We start from the raw sequence: 20,807 nt of genomic DNA on the forward strand, positions 1-20,807 counted from the left end.
ATTAAATAAAATGCCATTAGCATTGTTATCACTTAAATGCATTGTTGTCTAGTGTTCTTATTTTCCTTGCAAATCTTTAGTGTGTCTTTAGGTCAATCTCTAAAATGATTGTTAATACTTAATGCAGTCTTCAGCGTTCAAATTATTGAAAAGAGCTGGTGGTAGAGGAGGTGGGGGGAACTTTCCGCTCTGAAGTGGTACAGGGAATCAAAATTAAAACGTCATGAAGGTCGGCAAATACTAGGTACAACACAAATATATAGCACAAAGATCTGCTGTTGCTTATCAGCAGTATACTACGACGGAAATAACAATCTAATGGAGCCGTTTATCGGGACGGTTGGAATGATTTGATGAATGGGCGAGATTTATATTGTTATTTTATCGGGTATTTTTTCCATATTACTATAAAGGTCGATTGCAACTAGTTTCGATCTTTGCCTCTCAGAACTGTCCATAAAACATTATTTTACTTCTTGTATAATCACGATTTCTGTTCTGTCTATTAAGATAGCGGGGAAACCCTATTGTAAAACCACGAAGAAATATCTAAAAATCCCCAGTCATTAAACCAGTTGTCATAGTTGCCTGAGGCGCTTACGAAAAAAAAAAATCAATGAATGATATTTGTTTATTGTGGTGACGAATTATTTGCAATGTCATCAAATTTTTTAACCCATTTACATTGCTCCTATCTTCATGATTATCACTTTTCTATTCCTTGTAATCAATCAATCAACTCACGTTTATCATTTTGAACTATAGCACAGATGCAAAACATTTTGAGCGTTCATCTTTCATCGATACCGCGCTGGTAGCGTTACTAACGAGCACAAGCATGTTTACAAACAGTTCATAGAAATGGTTGATTTGCGTTGGATTGCGATTGATTCCGCTTACTGCAAACATTAAATAATAATCTGTTGCACGCATTATTGTGTAATGCATACCAAATCTATCGCTAGTTTCAATCGATTCGTGTTCCAGATATAAACTTGAAACTCGCCAATGCTACTATATGCTAGATTTTACCACTAGAAACATTTATACCGTGCAGTTGAGTAGATCCTAGAGCTGAAATGAAACTTCCTGTTGCAATTGCTGTAGGAGTAGCGCTTCTGTTATCCGGCAATGCTAAACTGGTAGAAAGGGAGAGAAAATTGGGCCCTGAATCAGTTGAGGTAATACCAATTGTAATATCACCCAAAAATCAGCATTTTACAGTTAGCTAGCTCACATAATTGGTTTTTGATTTCTTACAGGATCCGAATTTGATTGATGGACCGAAAGCGTGTCCTGCAGGGCAAGCACTCGATCATCAGGGAATTTGCAGGTGGATTTTGGAATGGATTGTCTTGAATTAATGCATCAGATGACTGAGGTGTTTGTGCAATAAAATAATATTATATGAGCTATTCTATTCACCGTGGAACGAATCTCAAGTAAAACGTGACGAAGGGTAAAACCAACTAAGTACAGAAATCTCAGCTCAGCTTATCAGCACATATACAACGAGGTATTAGACAATTTCCCAGAACCGTTTATCAGCACCAATGAATAGCTCATATTTGTTACATTGTTGCATGATAGTGTTAAAGTGAATTTTCATATTGTTTCGAATTTCGAAAAGACCACCTCTAAGCGGTGCCGTTACAATTAGTTTCCCTTTGTTGGTTGGTTAATTTGGATAGTGAATCCGAAAGCCTAGCCGACGTGACATCGGCAACATATTGTTTGTATAGACTAAATTCATTTCTAGAAGTACTATTTCATAGAGGTACATTTCTGTTCTTTCTGTTAAGTATGTGACAAAAACCTAAAATAAAGATTACGAGAGAGTCTGTTCGAAAATAAAAGAGCCCAAACTGTAAAACTGCTCGGTTGATTTTCATCGATATAGTGACCTAATATACCAATATCTACTACTAATAAAGTGAAAAAGTATGCATCATAGATTGATACGCAGAAAATGTGATTGTTCTCACTTGCTGCAAACAGAAAATATCAATCGGTCACACACGTTACACCATCATGGATTTCAGTTATAAAATGAGCAACTAACCAATGCTACTGCTTATTCGATTTTTTCCTTTCGAAGTAGTTATGTAATGCGATTGAGAAGATCCGACAGCTAAAATGAATCTTTCTGCTACGATTGCTTTAGGAATAGTGTTGATGTTATCGAGTAAAACCAAAATAGTGAAATGTGAGAGAAATGTAGAAAATGTGGTAGTTGTGGCAATACCGATTGTAATATCATCTAGCGGCGAAACCGATACATCAGTTCCTACTGTTAGTTAGCTCACATAATTGGGTTTTGTATATCAATAATGATTTAATGATTAAGCATTCAATAATGATTTATATGTTGATTTCAGGTTACAAACATAGGGTTACTCAGTACAACTGTCTGTCCGCAAGAAGCTGTTCGTGATTCCGATGGAAGGTGTATTACAATTACTAGAGTGCCAAATATCTGCCCACAAGGATCTGTTCGTGATTCCTATGGAAAATGTGTCAGGGATCCTTATCAAAAAGAACAAACAATTACTAGCCTTCCAATCATCTGCCCACAAGGATCGGTTCGTGATTCGTATGGAAAATGTGTTCGCGATCCTTATCAAACAGGACAAACGGGTACTAAACTTCCAGTCATCTGTCCACAAGGATCTGTTCGTGATTCCTATGGAAAATGTGTCAGGGATCCTTATCAAAAAGAACAAACAATTACTAGCCTTCCAATCATCTGCCCACAAGGATCGGTTCGTGATTCGTATGGAAAATGTGTTCGCGATCCTTATCAAACAGGACAAACGGGTACTAAACTTCCAGTCATCTGTCCACAAGGATCTGTTCGTGATTCCTATGGAAAATGTGTCAGGGATCCTTATCAAAAAGAACAAACAATTACTAGCCTTCCAATCATCTGCCCACAAGGATCGGTTCGTGATTCGTATGGAAAATGTGTTCGCGATCCTTATCAAACAGGACAAACGGGTACTAAACTTCCAGTCATCTGTCCACAAGGATCTGTTCGTGATTCCTATGGAAAATGTGTCAGGGATCCTTATCAAAAAGAACAAACAATTACTAGCCTTCCAATCATCTGCCCACAAGGATCGGTTCGTGATTCGTATGGAAAATGTGTTCGCGATCCTTATCAAACAGGACAAACGGGTACTAAACTTCCAGTCATCTGTCCACAAGGATCTGTTCGTGATTCCTATGGAAAATGTGTCAGGGATCCTTATCAAACAGAACAAACGGATACTAACGTTCCAATCATCTGCCCACAAGGATCGGTTCGTGATTCGTATGGAAAATGTGTTCGCGATCCTTATCAAACAGAACAAACGGGTACTAAACTTTCAGTCATCTGTCCACAAGGATCTGTCCGTAATTCGTATGGAAAATGTGTTCGGCATCGTTATCAAAAAGAACAAATGAGTACTAACCTTCCAATCATATGCCCACAAGGATCTGTTCGTGATTCGTATGGAAAATGTGTTCGCGATCCTTATCAAACAGAACAAACGAGCACTAACCTTCCAATCATTTGCCCACAAGGATCTGTTCGCGATTCCTATGGAAAATGTGTTCGCGAGTCTTCTGGAATTGGTGGAATGAAGACTATAATCCCAAGAAACTGTCCACAAGGATCTGTCCGTAATTCCTATGGAAGATGTGTCCGGAATCGTTATCAAACAGAACAAACGGGTACTAAACTTCCAGTCATTTGTCTACAAGGATCGGTTCGTAATTCCTATGGAAAATGTGTCAGGGATCCCTATCAAACAGAACAAACAGGCACTAAACTTCCAATCATATGCCCACAAGGATCGGCTCGTGATTCCTATGGAAAATGTGTTCGCCATCCCTATAAAGTCGTTTCACTGTCCATTTTGGTCTTGTAGCCCCACAAGCATGCTTTTGAATGAAATCACATTTTGAATGCTGATTGAATGTAACAGTACAGATAATTGATATGGCATTTAAAACAATAGTCATCATTTCATACCGGTTTGTACATAAATTTCCGAAATGCTTTAACAAATGCATCAATAACTAAATACCAAATTTCAAAGAACCGTTTCTTTATTACTGGTTGTGTTTTTCAGGAGCAGTTATTTCAAAACAGATTAACTATAGTTTTGCACTTTCCTCGACTATCAACTGCTTCTCCCATGCGGCAGATCGTTGGAGCATTAATGATCACAAAGGGTTGAGAATCACGATCGGTCTGAACGATCATATCTTCGCTTTCGGGCACATTGTTTTCTGGAGAGGGATCCGTAGCAAGTTCCACGGAATCCTGTGGTGTTACTTCTGCAGAATCGTACTTGATCCTGTACGAGCTTAACTGGTATACGATCGGCCTGTTATAGTAATGCAGCTGTTGGGGAAACTGGACATGTTCGGGTAGAGTTGCTGGAAGATAGGCACTGTTTACGGTGTAAAACACTAGCAGGTAGCTTGTCACAAAGAATGATACGATATACATTGCAGCTCGATAACAGATCAACGTGCGCGTAACCAACCCAGACTATGACTGAGTATGTGCTGATGACGGTACAGCATTTTATATCGAATATCGTGATCATTTTGTTTGAGATCATTCTTGCCGACTTTTTATGTTTGCTATTCCAAAGCTCCCAAGGACGGGCCTTTTTAATGCCACCGTGCTATTCTATCTGCATGATAAATACCATTAGTCCGTCATCTTTCCAAATATTTGCTTTGATGTGCTTCGTTTCATGTGGCCGGTCAAATGGGTTTCAATTGCGAATGGTACGTCTTTGCGGGGATTAATTTAACCAATAGACTCTTGTGGTATTTCGTTCGATCCACAGCAATCCAGCCCAAACGATCTTCACGATGTTTTGTTGCCGCTTGTTCAGATTATAAGAATCTAAGCCAATGTATGGTGATCATAGGATCGAAATTGGCGGCACCATAGAGCACTGGCAGTATTTATTATTTATTGAAGATTGAATGTTCCGTCGTTTGGAAAAGATGAATTTCGTTAAAATCTTTCGTTAAAAAATGAGCAATTAATGAACATAGTGTTGCATTGAAGCAGATACTTCAATGATAATGGACGTAGAATATATAAAGACATTTTTTCATCGTTTTATTATCGTACACAGCTAAGAATATGGGATCAACAAGTCATACCGTTCAAAATTCTTAGAAAAAAAAATCAAAAAGGCTGATTAAATATTTAACACTTAAAATATGGCAATTCAGTAGAGATGTAAATACTTGTTTTTGCCGAGGTTTTTTTCTGGGAATCTATTTTAACATGTATCTTTATTCATACAATTTTTCATGATAAACAATCAAATATCACCACGCTTGATGTGAGCGAATTTTCATAACTCGCGGATCATCATTCTGGTGAAGCTCAATCCTTGATATTTGTTTTTGAAAGTCCACCACCAAATTGTTTGCTTGTGGAAAACATTTTGGTAAGGGCCGTTCAAATTTGATGAATTACCATCACCGTACCACCAGGCGCCGACGTAATAAATATGATACACGTTGCCATTATCCCGATCTTTCGTTGAGAACTTTTCCCCCTTATGATGTTCCGTCATTGAGTCGCCTGCAGTGCCACTGTACGATCCCAACGTTTTAAGCCTGTATTGCTCACTTTCACTACCTATTTGGAACGCATTGTAACTGGCATACCCGTAGTCCCCGCTAAAGTCCTTCATCTCCACCATTAATTCATAAGTACGAGCCGTCGTGAGTTGATGCATGTACTCTAGGCCGAGCCAGAATTCGTTATTCAAGTCACCAAACCCGTCACGGTACTGGGCCCAATTCCGATAAAAATCAACCGAACCGTCGAAGCGATGTTGCACTACAACCCAACCTCCTCCAAACTTCTCCATCTCACAATACACTTTAAATGGCGAACTAGTGTTGTTGATGCGTATGAGATACACTCCCGAAGCGTTTGCTGGGACATCTTTACACGATGCGTAGGTTGGGGACTCGGTGGCCGTCGGTTGCGTTGTAGTCGTCGTAGTCGTTGTTGCAGGTTCTGTTGGTGTGGTGGTATCCAGCTGGGGTGGCGATGATGTTGACGAGACACAATTTGGGATGCACTTCCGTTCCACTTCCTCGCGGTGTTCATTCAGCTCCATTTGAAGTTCTAACAACTTACGGTCCATATCGTCAAACCTGTTCAGCATCTCCTCCAGCACGCTTTCCAAAATTCTTTCTATTGGCGATGTGTCTACATCGATATTCTTAGGGCATTTGCTCGTTGATCCAGCGTAGGAAGTAGCACAAAGCAATAGAAAGCAAATAATCGACTTCATTTTGGAAAAATGAAGCTCTCTTTGTAACATCAACACGAGTTACAACGCTCAACAACAAGAAGTAGAGTAACAACAACACGAGGTCGTGTCGGAACTGCGATCCAACGCTTTTTGGGTCGGCACTTTATACTCAATCATATCCGGGTTCTGCATATGACTGAATGTAAAAGCATATGGCGGTAAATTTGGGGATATCTGCGGTATCACCATACATATCATGTTAACAACTGCTAATCTGTATCCGGTTTGTTATTTGTAATGCGAATTTGGTGCTGTTAGAGAGTCGTATATAAGGGAGGCAATTGAATGATAAGCCATTATAGCGGTGCTATAACTGCTTATTGCCGTGAGCCGACCTGCTGAGAGAGGTCCGCAATCTTCTGAGATTGAGTGATTAATGTGAGTTGATGCACCGAAGCGGTGATCGATCGGGCGACGACACTCGATCGCTTTTTTATCTCCCAGCGTCCAGCGCAACGTTTGCATCAGTTTATTTGTTAGATCGAATAGTTATTTGTTAATAGAATAGTTTATTTGTTAATAGAATAAAGTGCGTTAGTGCCCAACAACATAAAACTAATGATACACCATCCTTCATCCATGACATTTGCTTTATCAAAACAAAAAAAATAAATGGTAGATGCGTACCAGCCAGTCAAGATAACCTGCATTCGTAAGGAAAAGTGGTACATTCTTTTGATAAACTGCAGAACTGCCTTGTTGACGACGCCCAATCTTGACCCGAAATCGCACAACCTCTTTCATGATACAAGAAACTAGCGGGAAATCGATGGCATTTTGGTACAAGGCTGCTGCATAAGGAACAACCTAAAGTGTTGTACTGGTTTTAATGGAGGTTTTATGCGAATTGTATGAGTTAGTGGACTGTTTTCCGGGGAGAGGGGTTCACGTGTTGAAAAGCTCCGATGCAGGGATGCAGAAGATTACAATTCGCACCGAGAAGAACCGATCGTAGTCGTTAAGTATCATACAGGATTTAGCTCGTGGAGCAAAGAAGAGGTCCAATAGTAACGTATCGTCAAATGGGTTTCAATTGTTATTCACTCTTGTAACATTTCGTTCGATCAATAGCATTTAGATCAAATGATCTTCTTGACTCCTGTCTTACACTGTCCATAAATGATAGAATAAATCGTAAAAATGACTATGAGTAATCGTGTTGTCAAATAAACATGTACTGTTTATTTCAGTTTAGCTGTGGTGTTGTGAACATATTTAATCAACTCCAGGTAATTTTATCTCTTACTCAAATCAAAAGACGTAAAAGTTGTTTTCGAATTCTTTAACATTTCATTATACTCGAAATGTACTTCACGAATCGAACAAGGCTAATTTTGTTGTTGTTGGTAACGAATATTTGTTTACCAAAGATCATGATTGCTTCCAGCTGAGTTTCATAACTCCCGGATCATCATTCTGGTGAAGCTCAATCCTTGATATTTGTTTTTGAAAGTCCACCACCAAATCGATTCCCAGTTGAGAACATTTTTGTGCGGGCCGTTCAAATTTGATTGATTACCTTCACCGTACCACCAGGCACCGTTGTTATAAACAGCAAAATGAAAATCGCGGTTTGGGTCATTATCTCGATCTTTCGTTGAGAATTTTGACCCCTTGTGGTTTCTCGTCATTGAGTCGCCTGCAGTGCCACTGTACGATCCCAACGTTTTAAGCCTGTATTGTTCACTCTCACTACCTATTTGGAACGCATTGTAACTGGCATATCCGTAGTCCCCGCTAAAGTCCTTCATCTCCACCATTAATTCATAAGTACGAGCCGTCGTGAGTTGATGCATGTACTCTAGGCCGAGCCAGAATTCGTTATTCAACTCACCAAACCCGTCACGGTACTGGGTCCAATTCCGATAAAAATCAACCGAACCGTCGAAGCGATGTTGCACTACAACCCAACCTCCTCCAAACTTCTCCATCTCACAATACACTTTAAATGGTGAACTAGTGTTGTTGATGCGTATGAGATACACTCCCGAAACGTTTGCTGGGACATCTTTACACGATGCGTAGGTTGGGGACTCGGTGGCCGTCGGTTGCGTTGTAGTCGTCGTAGTCGTTGTTGCAGGTTCTGTTGGTGTGGTGGTATCCAGCTGGGGTGGCGATGATGTTGACGAGACACAATTTGGGATGCACTTCCGTTCCACTTCCTCGCGGTGTTCATTCAGCTCCATTTGAAGTTCTAACAACTGACGGTCCATATCGTCAAACCTGTTCAGCATCTCCTCCAGCACGCTTTCCAAAATTCTTTCTATTGGCGATGTGTCTACATCGATATTCTTAGGGCATTTGCTCGTTGATCCAGCGTAGGAAGTAGCACAAAGCAATAGAAAGCAAATAATCGACTTCATTTTGGAAAAATGAAGCTCTCTTTGTAACATCAACACGAGTTACAACGCTCAACAACAAGAAGTAGAGTAACAACAACACGAGGTCGTGTCGGAACTGCGATCCAACGCTTTTTGGGTCGGCACTTTATACTCAATCATATCCGGGTTCTGCATATGACTGAATGTAAAAGCATATGGCGATAAATTTGGGGGTATCTGCGGTATCACCTTACATATCATGTTAACAACTGCTAATCTGTATCCGGTTTGTTATTTGTAATGCGAATGTGGTGCTGTTAGAGAGTCGTATATTAGGCAATTGAATGATAAGCCATTATAGCGGTGCTATAACTGCTTATTGCCGTGAGCCGACCAGCTGAGAGAGTTCCGCGATCTTCTGAGATTGAGTGATCAATGTCAGTTGATGCACCGAAGCGGTGATCGATCAGGCGACGACACTCGATCGCTCTCTTATGCAGAAGATTACCATTCGCTCCGAGGGGAACCGATCGTAGTCGTTAAGTATCATACAGGATTTAGCTCGTGGAGCAAAGAAGAGGTCCAATAATAACGTATCGTCAAATGGGTTTCAATTGCTATTCACTCTTGTAATATTTCGTTCGATCAATAGCATTTAGATCAAATGATCTTCGTGATACCTGTCTTACACTGTCCATAAATGATAGAATAAATCGTAAAAATGACTACGAGTAATCGTGTTGTCAAATAAACATGTACTGTTTATTTCATTTTAGCTGTGGTGTTGTGAACACATTTAATCAACTCCAACTAATGCTGATTTTTAAAACGATTTTAAAGAGTTCCTGATAACAGAATCATTTTTCATACTTGATGTTGATTTTTGTTTTGAACATGCCTCCAAGGGTATTGAAAATCAATCCAAGGTTACGAGATATACCGCGACCTGGAAGACCGCGAATGTTCATATGCACATATAGAAATGAACAACTTTCCAACCCGACTGAAAAAGAAAATACCGGAAAGCTTGTAAGAGAAACAAATTTAACGTTCGTATAGAGAAACCGAAAGTTTCTTTTTTCACCGAGACAAGGCAAATTATCTGCTGCGATATAGATTACATAGATAGAAACTCGAACCAAAAGAAGTTAGTGTTGTTCCCGATTTACTTTAAACATTCATTATATTTAGAGCGAGCGGAATTTTATAATTCGCGTATCATCATCCTGGTGAAACTCATTCCTCGAAGGCTTTTGAAAGTATACCAAAAATTTGATTGGTATACGTTAGATTCGTTGTACTGTCCGTTCAAATTTGAATAAGTGTCACTTTTACCGTACCACCAGGCGCCTTGACAAAAGTCCGCCCAATTTTTGGAGCCCTCATCATTATCCCTGTCCCTTGTTGAGAACATGCTACCCTTCTGCTGTATCAGTGAGTTGCCTGCGGTGCCATTATACGATCCCACAGTTTTAAGGATGTATTGCTCACTCTCGCTACCGATTTGAAACGCATTATAGCGGGTATACCCGTAGTTGCCACTGAAGTCTGTCACCTCTACCATTAATTCGTGAGTATGAGCTGTCGTGAGTTGGTGAATGTACTCTAGGCCGAGCCAGAACTCCTTGTCTAAGTTTCCAAACCCTTCACGATATTCTACCCAATTACGATTAAAATCAATCGAACCGTCGAAGCGATGTTGCACTACAACCCAACCACCTCCAAACTTTTCCATCTCACAATACACTTTAAACGGTGCACTATCGTTGCTTATACGAATAACATACACTCCCGAAGCATTTGCTGGTGCATCCTTGCACGATGCGTAGGTTGGGGGCTCAGTAACCGTCGGTTGAGTTGTAGTCGTTGTTGGGGGTGTTGTTGGTGTGGTGGTATCCAGCGGGGGTGATGTTGGCGAGACGCAATCTGGGATGCGTGAATTCAATAAGAGCAACGCCTGTTTTAGAGTTTCAAATGTTGAATGGTTCTGCTTTGGGATGTCGGCTAACAGTTTTTCGCGCAGACGGTCGTGATTCGCGCATGACTTCTGTTGATCAAGGATAAGCAACGAACGATCCTGGAGAACACTCATGTTCCTGCCGACGTCTTGCTCCAACTGATGTATGGCCCACAGAAAATCGGCGAACGTTTTTTCGCTGGTCGCACGGTTGCGTTCCAGATCCTCGCGGTGCTCGTTCATTTCGATTTGAAATTCCAACAACTTACGGTCCATTTCTTCGAACCGGTTGAGGAGCATCTCCAGCACTTGTCCCAAAACTCCTTCTGACAAAGATTTTTCGATGCTAGTTGCTCCTGCGTAGAAAGTAACACAAAGCAGGAAAAAGCAAACAGTTAGCTTCATTTTGAAGAATGAATTTTACAACGCGAGTCAATTGCAGGTCGAGTCGGAACTGTGATCGAGTGCTTTTAGGGCCAACATTTTATACGCAATCATATCCGGTATCTGGCTATGGTTGAAAGAAAAAGCTGTCGACAACAAAAATTGATGGTGCAAGTAATATCCGATACCACCATGAATACCATGGTAAGAACGGCGTTTAATCTGGATCCGGTTTGTTGGTTTGAAGGGCGATAGCAATGTAGTGGTGCCTTGCAGGAAGTCGTATCGTCTGGTACGGAGAAATTTTACTGATAAGCGGTGATTGTGGTGCTATAAATGATATCAATGTATCATCCTTCAACCTGTCCATTTACACCAACTCCGGTATCATCTTGTTGCACCGGTTATTGCCTGAATGAAGGCAAGCAGAAAAGAAGTAAGAAGGCCTATCTCGTCCTACAATGCTCTAAGTAAATGATCACGGAGTACAGGGCCTTATTTACTTACTTATTTTACATATACTAAAAGTTAAGTGGTTTAGTGAAAGGATTTCATATAGCGGTTTAGTGTTTAACCACAAATAGTTAAACGATTACCGCGTGTTTGATAACCCTGCTATGTGTAAACACTGCTGTATATTTTCTAAAAGGTGCGTTTACCTTGACCTGGTTTGCGTACTTATTGGATTGAGTTCAGATTCACAAATAGGTCACAAAGAAGGTTGAAACAGGTGCGATAAGAAAGTGTGGAGCAAAAGGGATCTAGACTCCACAATTCCTTATCGCAAAAGCACCTAACAATGGGGAAACAATGGGAAATCGTGTACGGAAACTTTAGCACTCCAACGGCATCGAAAACACACCTTTTAACATCAATATTGTATGGGCTGTGGCTTCTTGGGCACCATCTGTGTTTTTGTGTGAAATGTTGAAGAAAACAGCGGGCAATTTTTTGTGAAGAGTTTAGTGAACAATTTTCTGAAAATGACCGAAAAGTTGGTATCATTTAACAATCGATTATCGTCGCTATAAGAAGATTCTAACTCTACGTGGTTTTTAGAACTGACACGGAAAGCGCAGCCCAGCGAACGGCAGAGTTGCGGGAAAACGGGGACAAGGAGACACACGATAAACACCACTCCGATGGCTCCGATACGGATTCACCAAATCATTACTGCCCATTTGCGCACTACAGACCACGAGTGGGAAGCTGCTCCGATTATGATGACAACGATACAGATGATGAGGAGGAGGATCCATATCAGGAATTGTTTATGAACGCCTACCGGTCAGCACCTGCGTCCTCGGATGATGACGAAGAACCGGTACTGGAATTCAACCAACTGGTGCATCCCGATGCAAAGCCGCTCTCACTCATGGACGATGCGGATCTGTGGGATCACTTGGACGAACATGAATTGAAGGAACGGCTAAAGGACCATCCACGGTTGCTAGAAGAAATCACGCGCAAACGGAAACGCCGAATGCTAGAACAAGAAGGGGAAACCAACGATGATCTGGGCGACGTTCTGGATCGATTTACAAAGTATATTCGCATGGATCCCACGAGACTCAGTTGATAGGTGGACGATTAGACGATTGTTGTGAACGTATCGTTTTCTGTTAGGAACGGTGATAATTATTGTAAGAGTTAGAGATTGAACTAGACGAATCGTCAGAAGAGTGGATTGATGTTTCGAATTCCTAGAACCACATTTGCTATATTGAACCCTTGAACTGCACATGGACGATGAGAAAGAATCAAAAGTGGTTGCCTTAAAAAATGTAGGGAATTGCTTTGCTCGTAAAGCCTATAATTGGCCCTGAAAAATCTTCATGAATAGTGTATCGATTCCCAATCCCAATCCTGTCAAAGACCTGGACCTCACTGCATACCTTGTGCCATGCAGATCATCCGGAATATCTCTGTTTGCAATGGAATACTCGTTCTATATTTTTGTACTTAAAATATAGTTTTCTTTGAATTTAGTTATGCGGGCAATGAGCATGAGCAGTACATTGTACATATTCCTTGTTTATTGCATGCAAAATAACAATAAATAAGAAAAATGATAACATGCATCTTAAGGCTTCAATCAGTTCTTCAACTCTTCGATTTTTTCGGGAAATCTCTATTAAAATAGGTAAAGAGGCAAAAGAAATGCATTAGTAATAGTTTGTCTTTAGTTTAGTTTATTGACATAGTGGCTATTCCGTGGTCTTTAAAAATTAATTGAAATAGATTATCTAATTCCGCTAATCGTTCCACAAAGGTCACACTCGATGGCATCATCTGTCGTGTCGTGATGATTATAGTTTGCTGCTTAATGCCGGAACGGAATCACGTTGCTGTTAAAAGGCGTCGCTGCCTATTGATGACGATGTATAATATTCGAAGGGATGAAATGCAACCGGTTGCAGCGTGTAGTTTCTGCTTCATCGAGCATCCTGGGTGGAATCACTAGCCGGAACCGTTGCACCGTTCGTCGGTTGACTGACTATCACGACCGGAGCAGATCCCACTTCAGCCGTCTGGTGGAGAGCGAAACAGAGAGAGAGGGCATAAAACACTCTATCGATGGACAATTAAATTGCATGCCATGATGATCGGTTGCCAAGCCAATAATGAACACTCGCGCAAATGTGTGTCCCCAATTTTAACAAACAATCAGCACTATATTAAATGGAACATTCTTGTCCACCAGAACTAATTAACTGAAGCTAATAACCGACCTGGCTGGTGCTGAAGCTTTCCTTGTACGACTTGCCGAAGTTGGCATCGTCGATATCGTATCCTTCTCGATTTCCGCAACACAAACACATGGCTGAGGACCGGGGAGCGATTGTTGTGACGTGCGACTGTAACGACGATATACCACGCTCTCGACACCACGATATACTAGCGCGATTCAAGTGCAACTGATTCGTTCCCGATAGCGTCAGGAACTTGAAATACCGACCCAGCTCCAACAGCAACTGCGCGTCGAGTTGAGTGTTCTGCTGCGAGGGGTTGTTCACCATCACCATTCCCTTCCAATTTGCGCTCCATAAAGCGATGACTAAATCGTAGAAGGCACCACCGCGACGCGAACCCACCCAGATTCCTTGGACGCGCGGATCGGCGCAACCCTTGTTCTGTTTGGTGAAGGCTGCGTCACAAAATTTGCTCGCGCTCGAATGCACCTCGTAGTGGAGGAGAGGGTTTCATAACCGATAAAAGAGTAACTTGTCTGTAGTAGCGTATGTGGGTTGAGGAATGAGTACGACGCACTCGACCTGCTCCATGCAAACACTGCACCGCCACCAGTGGTCGATGATTCCTCTCGTGGCACGTATTTTACGGAAGCTGTTCGTGCATTGTTCCGGCTTCTTAACCAGCGTTGCTTGCTCAGTTCGGCTGGATGCATCATCATCACCGGTATGGTACAACTGTTTGCCGATGAATCATTCCTGGGCTGGCAGGGTGGCCTGTGTAACAAACCCATACGGCGCAGGCGATAAAGAGATTTATAAACGAAAGCATGGCCTGGGATGCTGAATTGTACGATTTGCACATGGTATATCCAATTCATTCAAGGTGTCTTTTTCTGGCAAGTGAGCTACTATTGCTTTGACAAACAACTGGAACATCAAAAGAGCATTTACTTACAATTGGGGGGTCGCACGTTGGCCCCAAAATAAATGCTTTATCAGCTTCGGTGACACAGTTCCCCGGTATGCGCTGAAGGTCCGCTTGTTATCTTATCGTTTTTGGCACGACCGGAAGGTCGGTTGATTGGTTGTGGTAGCGGGCAGACATAGATGCAGAGAGAGAGAGAGGGAGAGAGAGATTTGTTGGGACTGCCGATGGGTTATTAAATCTCTTGACGACTACTTCCCGCCATAATAGATAACGGACGGCAAAGAAGGGACAACCCGGCGAATGCGCCAAGTGGTTCGCCAACCTTCAATGAAAACCCCATTCCCCAACGACTAGCCGACCGAAGATAACGACCACAATCGACACCGCTCCGATGTTGGCCAATGATGCCGCCATACAAATCTCCAGCAAATCAGTGTATGCTTGGCGTTCCTCGCGCATCATTGTCTGATCTTTATGGCTACTGTTTCTTTGGCTGATAGCTACGATAACTAGCCAAAGTGCTGCGCATCTCGTGCTCGAGTGCCGCACTGTCTTCGAGCAGCTCGACTAGCAGCAGCATCTCCAACACTACTGCGGCCTTCGTAAGCGTGTTGGCACGGATCTCCGGAGTTCCGGAACGGAAGACGTTAGGCATTGCCACGAACGGACTGTAGATGGATTGCATTTCCGTTGGCCGCAGATAGCCGCGCAGCGTTAACGATCGCATCAAATGGAGATAGTACTTGGCGAACAGTAACCGTGGTCCGTCGTACTCCGACTTGAGCAGGTTCAGCATATCGAGGGCTACCACCCGGGCAGGTACATCACGGATGTTTCCTGCAAATCGAGTGAGAAGCAGGTTTAAGTGGGTTTTGGCAGGATTGGCTCTGTTCTGCGCCATTACTAACCACATAGGACGCTCAGGCACCGTAATGGTAGGATCTGCAGTTTGGAGGCGATAATGAATCGACGCAACGCCACGGCACATTCACGAGGTGCGTCCTTGCTGCAGACGTAGTCGTACAGGTGATCATCGCCAGATTTGATTTTTTGGAAAATTTGCTTCACCAAAGTCACATTCCCGCCAAACAAGAACAATCCAAACACTTGACAGCCTGGAAGATAGATAGAAAGTTACAATTTATACCAGGAATGCGCGTTCGCTGGATACTCACGTCTTTCAAGATAGAAGATACAGTTCATCATCGCCTTATACTGAGCGTAGGTGATGCGCCGATGTCCAGACACTTCCAGGATGCTCTCACGGATAAAGAAGTGGCGCCTGTAATTGTAGCATATGAAGAGCAGAAGAGATACTCATAATATCTGTCTTTCCCATGTCAATAACCCATCATTAGGTGCGTTCTCGTTTAGCAAAACGAATAAGAATGTAATATCAGTTGACGACACTCCACGACACCGGATGGCCAGTGGCACTATAGTGCTTGCCAACCCTACGGGCACTACTGGCGATTGCATTGCAAAACAACACTCCAACCGACGAAGGTCAGCAGAAGAGGCGAGTTGTGGATTCCACAGAATCATCAAACTGTCCGCCGTAGATCAACAGTGGCCCAACGGTGCAAACGTTCTCTGAGGCACGCTTGCCACGAACACTGGCCCCGAAAATGGCGCGTCTGTTTATCATGTTTTACGCCGCATGTCACGGCAGCGCGGTCGAGTTCGGGGTCATCCGGCGGTGGGCAACGAGCCACGAACCGTCGCTTTATATAAAAAACCCTTGGTCAACTGGCCGGCCGAACAAGTCGTCCGCTTATCTGCGGACAGTGTAGCACCTTTCAGCGATCAGAACGCGATCTCGATGAGCAGAATGTGCACGATCGTAACTGCCGTGTTGGGCAGTACGTTGCTGCTGGTGTCGATGGTCGTTTTTATCGCGGCAACCCCCGGACCGGACGAGGGCGGACCGTTCGAGGGCGAGGAAGTTGTCAACGAACGGTTAGCATCGGATGGTGGAATCGGTGCCTGGGAGCTCATATCGGCCGGTACCGTTACTCCATACGGTGCCAACCGTCGAGCAAGGATCGAGAGTCTGGCGCGGTTACACGGCGAGGGCGAACCGCTCAACATTGATCTTCTGGATGCGGAACCGGATCTGGATGGTGCCGATAGCCATGTGGTGGTGAAGGTGTACTCGGTCGATCCGGACCAGGAGGCTGCCAATCGGACCTGTGCCACCGGAGCACCGGGACATCGATCGATGAAGAGCGGACCAGCGTCAGGGCGTCCGGCGGCGACGACATCAAAGCAGGCCATACCTAAGCTGGCACCGCTCGATGGTAAGGCAACGGATCGTGTGGAGCGCAAGATGTTTGCCCCACAACATTCACCACCTGGCGCGTCACCAGTGCCAGCGGCGAAGAGTATCCAGGAGAAACTGGATGAAGTGCAATCTGGAGAGCACGGACAGGACACACCCCAGGAACCACTCCTGAAGGAACAGTTTTACGTCGATGAGCGTCCAAGGCAGGAGGCTCCAGTGCAGCAGCCCAGCAACCGTCGCCGTTACCATGGCGAACCGGTACCAGCACGACGCTCGGAAGTGGGCAATAACTCTTCACGCGAAACAGGAGACAACCAGCGACCTATGTACGGCCGTAGGGGTTCACAGCAGCGGCCAGCCACACCACCGGCCTTCGAGTATAGCGACCAATCGAGCCAGCGCATGTTGGATGAGTTCTTCGCCCAGCGGAATCAGGACTCACTGGCATCACGACGGTTAAACTACGACTGGGACGAGGGACATCTGCGTTCCCGGACGCTGGAACAGATCAAGGCACATAACCGTGCCGTAGCGGCTGCTAGAAAGAGTAAGATCCCGCCGCCACACCAGGACTATCCGTCGGATCGCACCGAAGACGTGAGCTACGCCAGCTACACCGACTACGAACAGGCAGCGGATGAGCTTCCTTCGCCACCGGGCCGGTACGACGAGGCTGAGGCTCAATCGACGCTGCGTCGCCACTCGCTGCCCTTCCTGACCGGTGAAGACGAACGGCGGCTCAGTAGCTACCGGGCACCGCGTTTGGGACGCAAGCAAAGGGCCACTCCCTCTTCCTCCTCTTCGGCGGTCCACCAGCAGACGCACGTCCTTAACACCATGCCAATCGTTGCGATCGATGGATCACCACAGTACCACCAGGAGTCATCGGATGCATCCAACTCGGACCACTATCGGCCACGGCCATCGAAGCTGGAGCGTTCCCGGTTCCACTATTCGCTGCCCTCGATGGTCATCAACCCGTACGCCGCCTGGGATCCGTACCCCCAGCTGAACATGCTCCGGTTTCCGCAATGTGCCGCCTGTCAGCAGAATGCCCGGGCACTCTGTGGCAAGTGCGGTATGTGCGGTGAGTGCTGCGCCCGCAGCAAGTGCACCTGTGGCTGTCTGAATGGTTGAACGAACGGGGCAGTTGCTGCCGGGAGTGAGAGGAGACGGGTGGCTGGCGTCTGGCGTACCCGGACCGTTTCGGATTCTACTATTAACTAGTTGACTAAGTGAGAAGACTACGAGAATAAACAAATATGGCTCCGCATGCACGATCGCCATGATGAAAACCAAACCAAACTGTACTGTACCATCGGTGTTGGTAGCGTTCGACCAGCCAACGCCAAAGCTTCATCCGTCGGAACGTACTGGCTGTGATTTTCGACGCAGGGATCTTAAAGACAACGGCGGTCGCAGCGGATTTGGAGTTTCGGCGCAAGCGTCGATCACTTGTTTTGACACTAGACGGGCACACACACACACGCCCGAGCGACCAAAATACGGCCTCCTTGTCGTCGTCGTCGTCGTCGCCTACTAGAAACACCGCGGAGTGTAATCGAATCCTCTTGGTTTACGTGCGAGGGCGCGACGCCAAGACGTAACAAATAATGCCGCGGCAGCGAGAACCATCCGTCCGTTTCCTGGACGGTGCGGTGAAATGAGATATCTTACGCTTCCGCTAGGCACTGCGCTGGCCCGATGGTCCGATGATGCGCCAAATTGGGTCATGTTGCAACCGGCCATCGGTACCGGTACCGGAAAGCGGGAAGGGGGTGTAGAAAGAAAGAAAAACAATAATGGCATGCGCCCACCTTCGCCTCCGTCTTGTCTAACGCCATGTCGACATGGATCACTAAAACATTGCCCCTTCCTAGTGCCCGTGGCCCGGGGTTTGGTTTTGCATTATGAATTAAGAAAACATGACCCCTTCGATCAACCTCATTTCGCGGTATGAGCTACAGTTCTGCACCGCTAGCGCTAATGTACGCCGATACTGTCGAACTAATGCTGACCTAAGCAGGAATCACGCCAACGGATTGGTTGGTACGATCGATCGAACCTTCATTTTCCATTGAACACTGACCGGGGCCGGGTCTACACGGGTCTGATCGAGCAACAGGTCGGCGCTGTCGCGTGTTTTGTGTGCTGACGGAGAACTCACCCAGCGAACGGGACTTCATCTCATCCGGAAGCATCCATCGGTTGGCGACTCCCTTGACCCGCTTAACCCAGGCCAGGTGTGCGCTTCGAGGAACTGGTCGTGGTGCTGGTGTTGTGTCCGGTTGCTTTGAACCCGGAAGATTCCGGTACCGGGTGATCGTAAGGCGCGCGGGTGGCAGCGCATATCAACATCGACTTACCCAGGGGGAGAAGGTTGGCCATATATAAACGACCTTCGGTCATTGGCGGGTGTACAGTGTGTCGTGTTACGTTATGGCGGCGACGAGGATCGGTTTGGTGTGTCTAGCGTGGTGGCTACTAGCCACCACTAGTGGGCGCCTGGTGCTGGTGATGGGCCAGTGTGGTGGCCAGTCGGGTTGGTACGCCGGAACCGTGGGCTCACCGGTGTACAGCGAGGAACCCTCCAGTGGTGACGTTAGTGGACTTCTCAGCTACGAGGAGGAAAGTTTGGAGTATTATCCAGTACGGCGGTCAGTCCGGCATCATCACCAGTACCACCATCAGCAGCTGCAGCAGCAGCATCAGCAGTATCGAGCTCGACCTAGTCGTTATACCGGTGGCAGCAACTATGGATACGGAAACGACTATCATCGGGAAGGTGCCCGTGATTGGGAGAAACGATCGAGCAGTGGTCGGAAGACACTGATCCGGGACCGTAAAGCAAGGCGACCGGTTGAAGGCTACAGCAAAGGTGGACGACCTGACTACGTCCAACAGCCACCTCCGGAAACGTCGAACGGATACGGTGAACGTAGGAAGGCCAACCGGGCAACAAAATACGCAGGAGAAGACTATGGACCTGCTCCTCCGTCTCCACCACCACAGCCGGCGACGTCACTATCGTTCAAAGTGTTGCCACCGAAACCGAGCTGTTCCCAGAATTTGCTGATCGGTTGTACCCCAACCGTTACCCGGGTACCCTGTGGCTACGGCGGTGCTCCTGTACCTCACTACCCTCCAGTACCGGTGCATTACAGCTATCAAGAACCATCGACGGGTTATGGATACGCGCCACCACCTTACGCTGGACATCAGCAATATCCTGCAGCACCTCCAGCACCTGCCCCAGCACCAACCATCGAACCATACCACCAACCGGGACCAGCTTATCACCATCAACCACCAACCGGTGCTGGAACACCAGAGGGAGCACAGAGTGGTTACGCTCCCTCGTACAAGATGTCTTCCGCCGAACAGTTTCCCGGGTTTGCTGCTCCGGTCCGGGAGGAGCTGAGCGAATCTCCCAAGCTTCCGGTCATCTCTGCCTTCAGCCCGCAACCGCCGGCCAATGTTCCGACCAGTACGGTGGCCAGCGATACGGCGGGAGCACCAGCAGCAGCAGCGACGGCGACGACGACGACGATGACGCCGGCAGCGAGCGGTGTTGTCGCCACGACGGGCTCGGCAAGCGCTCGGGTCGGAGGAACGGTGGACACGGTCACCCCGACACCGGCGAGTACCGGTACGACGAATGATGATTTCTGGCACGATGGGACAGAGGAAAGTTCAACGGACCTTATCGAGGGGTCCACGGCACGGTAAGGTGGTGCAGGGTGACAGGTCGAGACAGGTTGTCCGTTTTCGCAAGAAGAACAGGAAGAAGCAATAAACCTAAAAGGGGCGAGTGCTTTGCCTCCACTGTTAAACACTTTGCGTTGCGAATTTGGTTTGGTTGTTGGGACCATGAAAGAAAAATGAAAAAA

At 45.5% G+C, this 20,807-nt stretch overlaps 6 protein-coding genes across 7 annotated transcripts in view; 2 read left to right on the plus strand and 4 right to left on the minus strand.

The window, feature by feature from the left end:
* The window catches only part of LOC125948036 (G1/S-specific cyclin-E), a 215,933-nt gene that overhangs the window by 39,779 nt on the left and 155,347 nt on the right, over window positions 1-20,807 (plus strand). The gene's annotated exons all lie outside the window — the stretch shown is intronic.
* Window positions 4,130-6,329, minus strand: LOC125959423 (angiopoietin-related protein 2-like). The gene is made up of 2 exons (XM_049692247.1): window positions 5,498-6,329; window positions 4,130-4,428 (listed from the first exon to the last, which is right to left on the minus strand). Exons 1-2 carry the CDS (start codon window positions 6,327-6,329, stop codon window positions 4,130-4,132), a joined length of 1,131 nt encoding a protein of 376 aa, XP_049548204.1.
* LOC125959424 (angiopoietin-4-like) lies at window positions 6,883-8,713 on the minus strand. The gene has a single exon (XM_049692248.1). The coding sequence runs from the start codon at window positions 8,711-8,713 to the stop codon at window positions 7,745-7,747; it is 969 nt and encodes a 322-aa protein (XP_049548205.1). The 3' UTR covers window positions 6,883-7,744.
* Window positions 9,908-10,871, minus strand: LOC125959425 (angiopoietin-related protein 1-like). The gene is made up of 2 exons (XM_049692249.1): window positions 10,007-10,871; window positions 9,908-9,921 (listed from the first exon to the last, which is right to left on the minus strand). The coding sequence occupies exons 1-2, from the start codon at window positions 10,869-10,871 to the stop codon at window positions 9,908-9,910; spliced, it is 879 nt and encodes a 292-aa protein (XP_049548206.1).
* Window positions 11,922-13,093, plus strand: LOC125948044 (uncharacterized). Its single transcript, XM_049673682.1, has 2 exons — window positions 11,922-12,006; window positions 12,072-13,093. Exons 1-2 carry the CDS (start codon window positions 11,996-11,998, stop codon window positions 12,589-12,591), a joined length of 531 nt encoding a protein of 176 aa, XP_049529639.1. The 5' UTR covers window positions 11,922-11,995; the 3' UTR covers window positions 12,592-13,093.
* Window positions 13,182-14,112, minus strand: LOC125948045 (uncharacterized). The gene is made up of 2 exons (XM_049673683.1): window positions 13,745-14,112; window positions 13,182-13,543 (listed from the first exon to the last, which is right to left on the minus strand). Exons 1-2 carry the CDS (start codon window positions 14,036-14,038, stop codon window positions 13,448-13,450), a joined length of 390 nt encoding a protein of 129 aa, XP_049529640.1. The 5' UTR covers window positions 14,039-14,112; the 3' UTR covers window positions 13,182-13,447.

The sequence above is a fragment of the Anopheles darlingi genome, chromosome 2, assembly GCF_943734745.1.
Source record: "Anopheles darlingi chromosome 2, idAnoDarlMG_H_01, whole genome shotgun sequence".
NCBI lineage: Eukaryota > Metazoa > Arthropoda > Insecta > Diptera > Culicidae > Anopheles > Anopheles darlingi.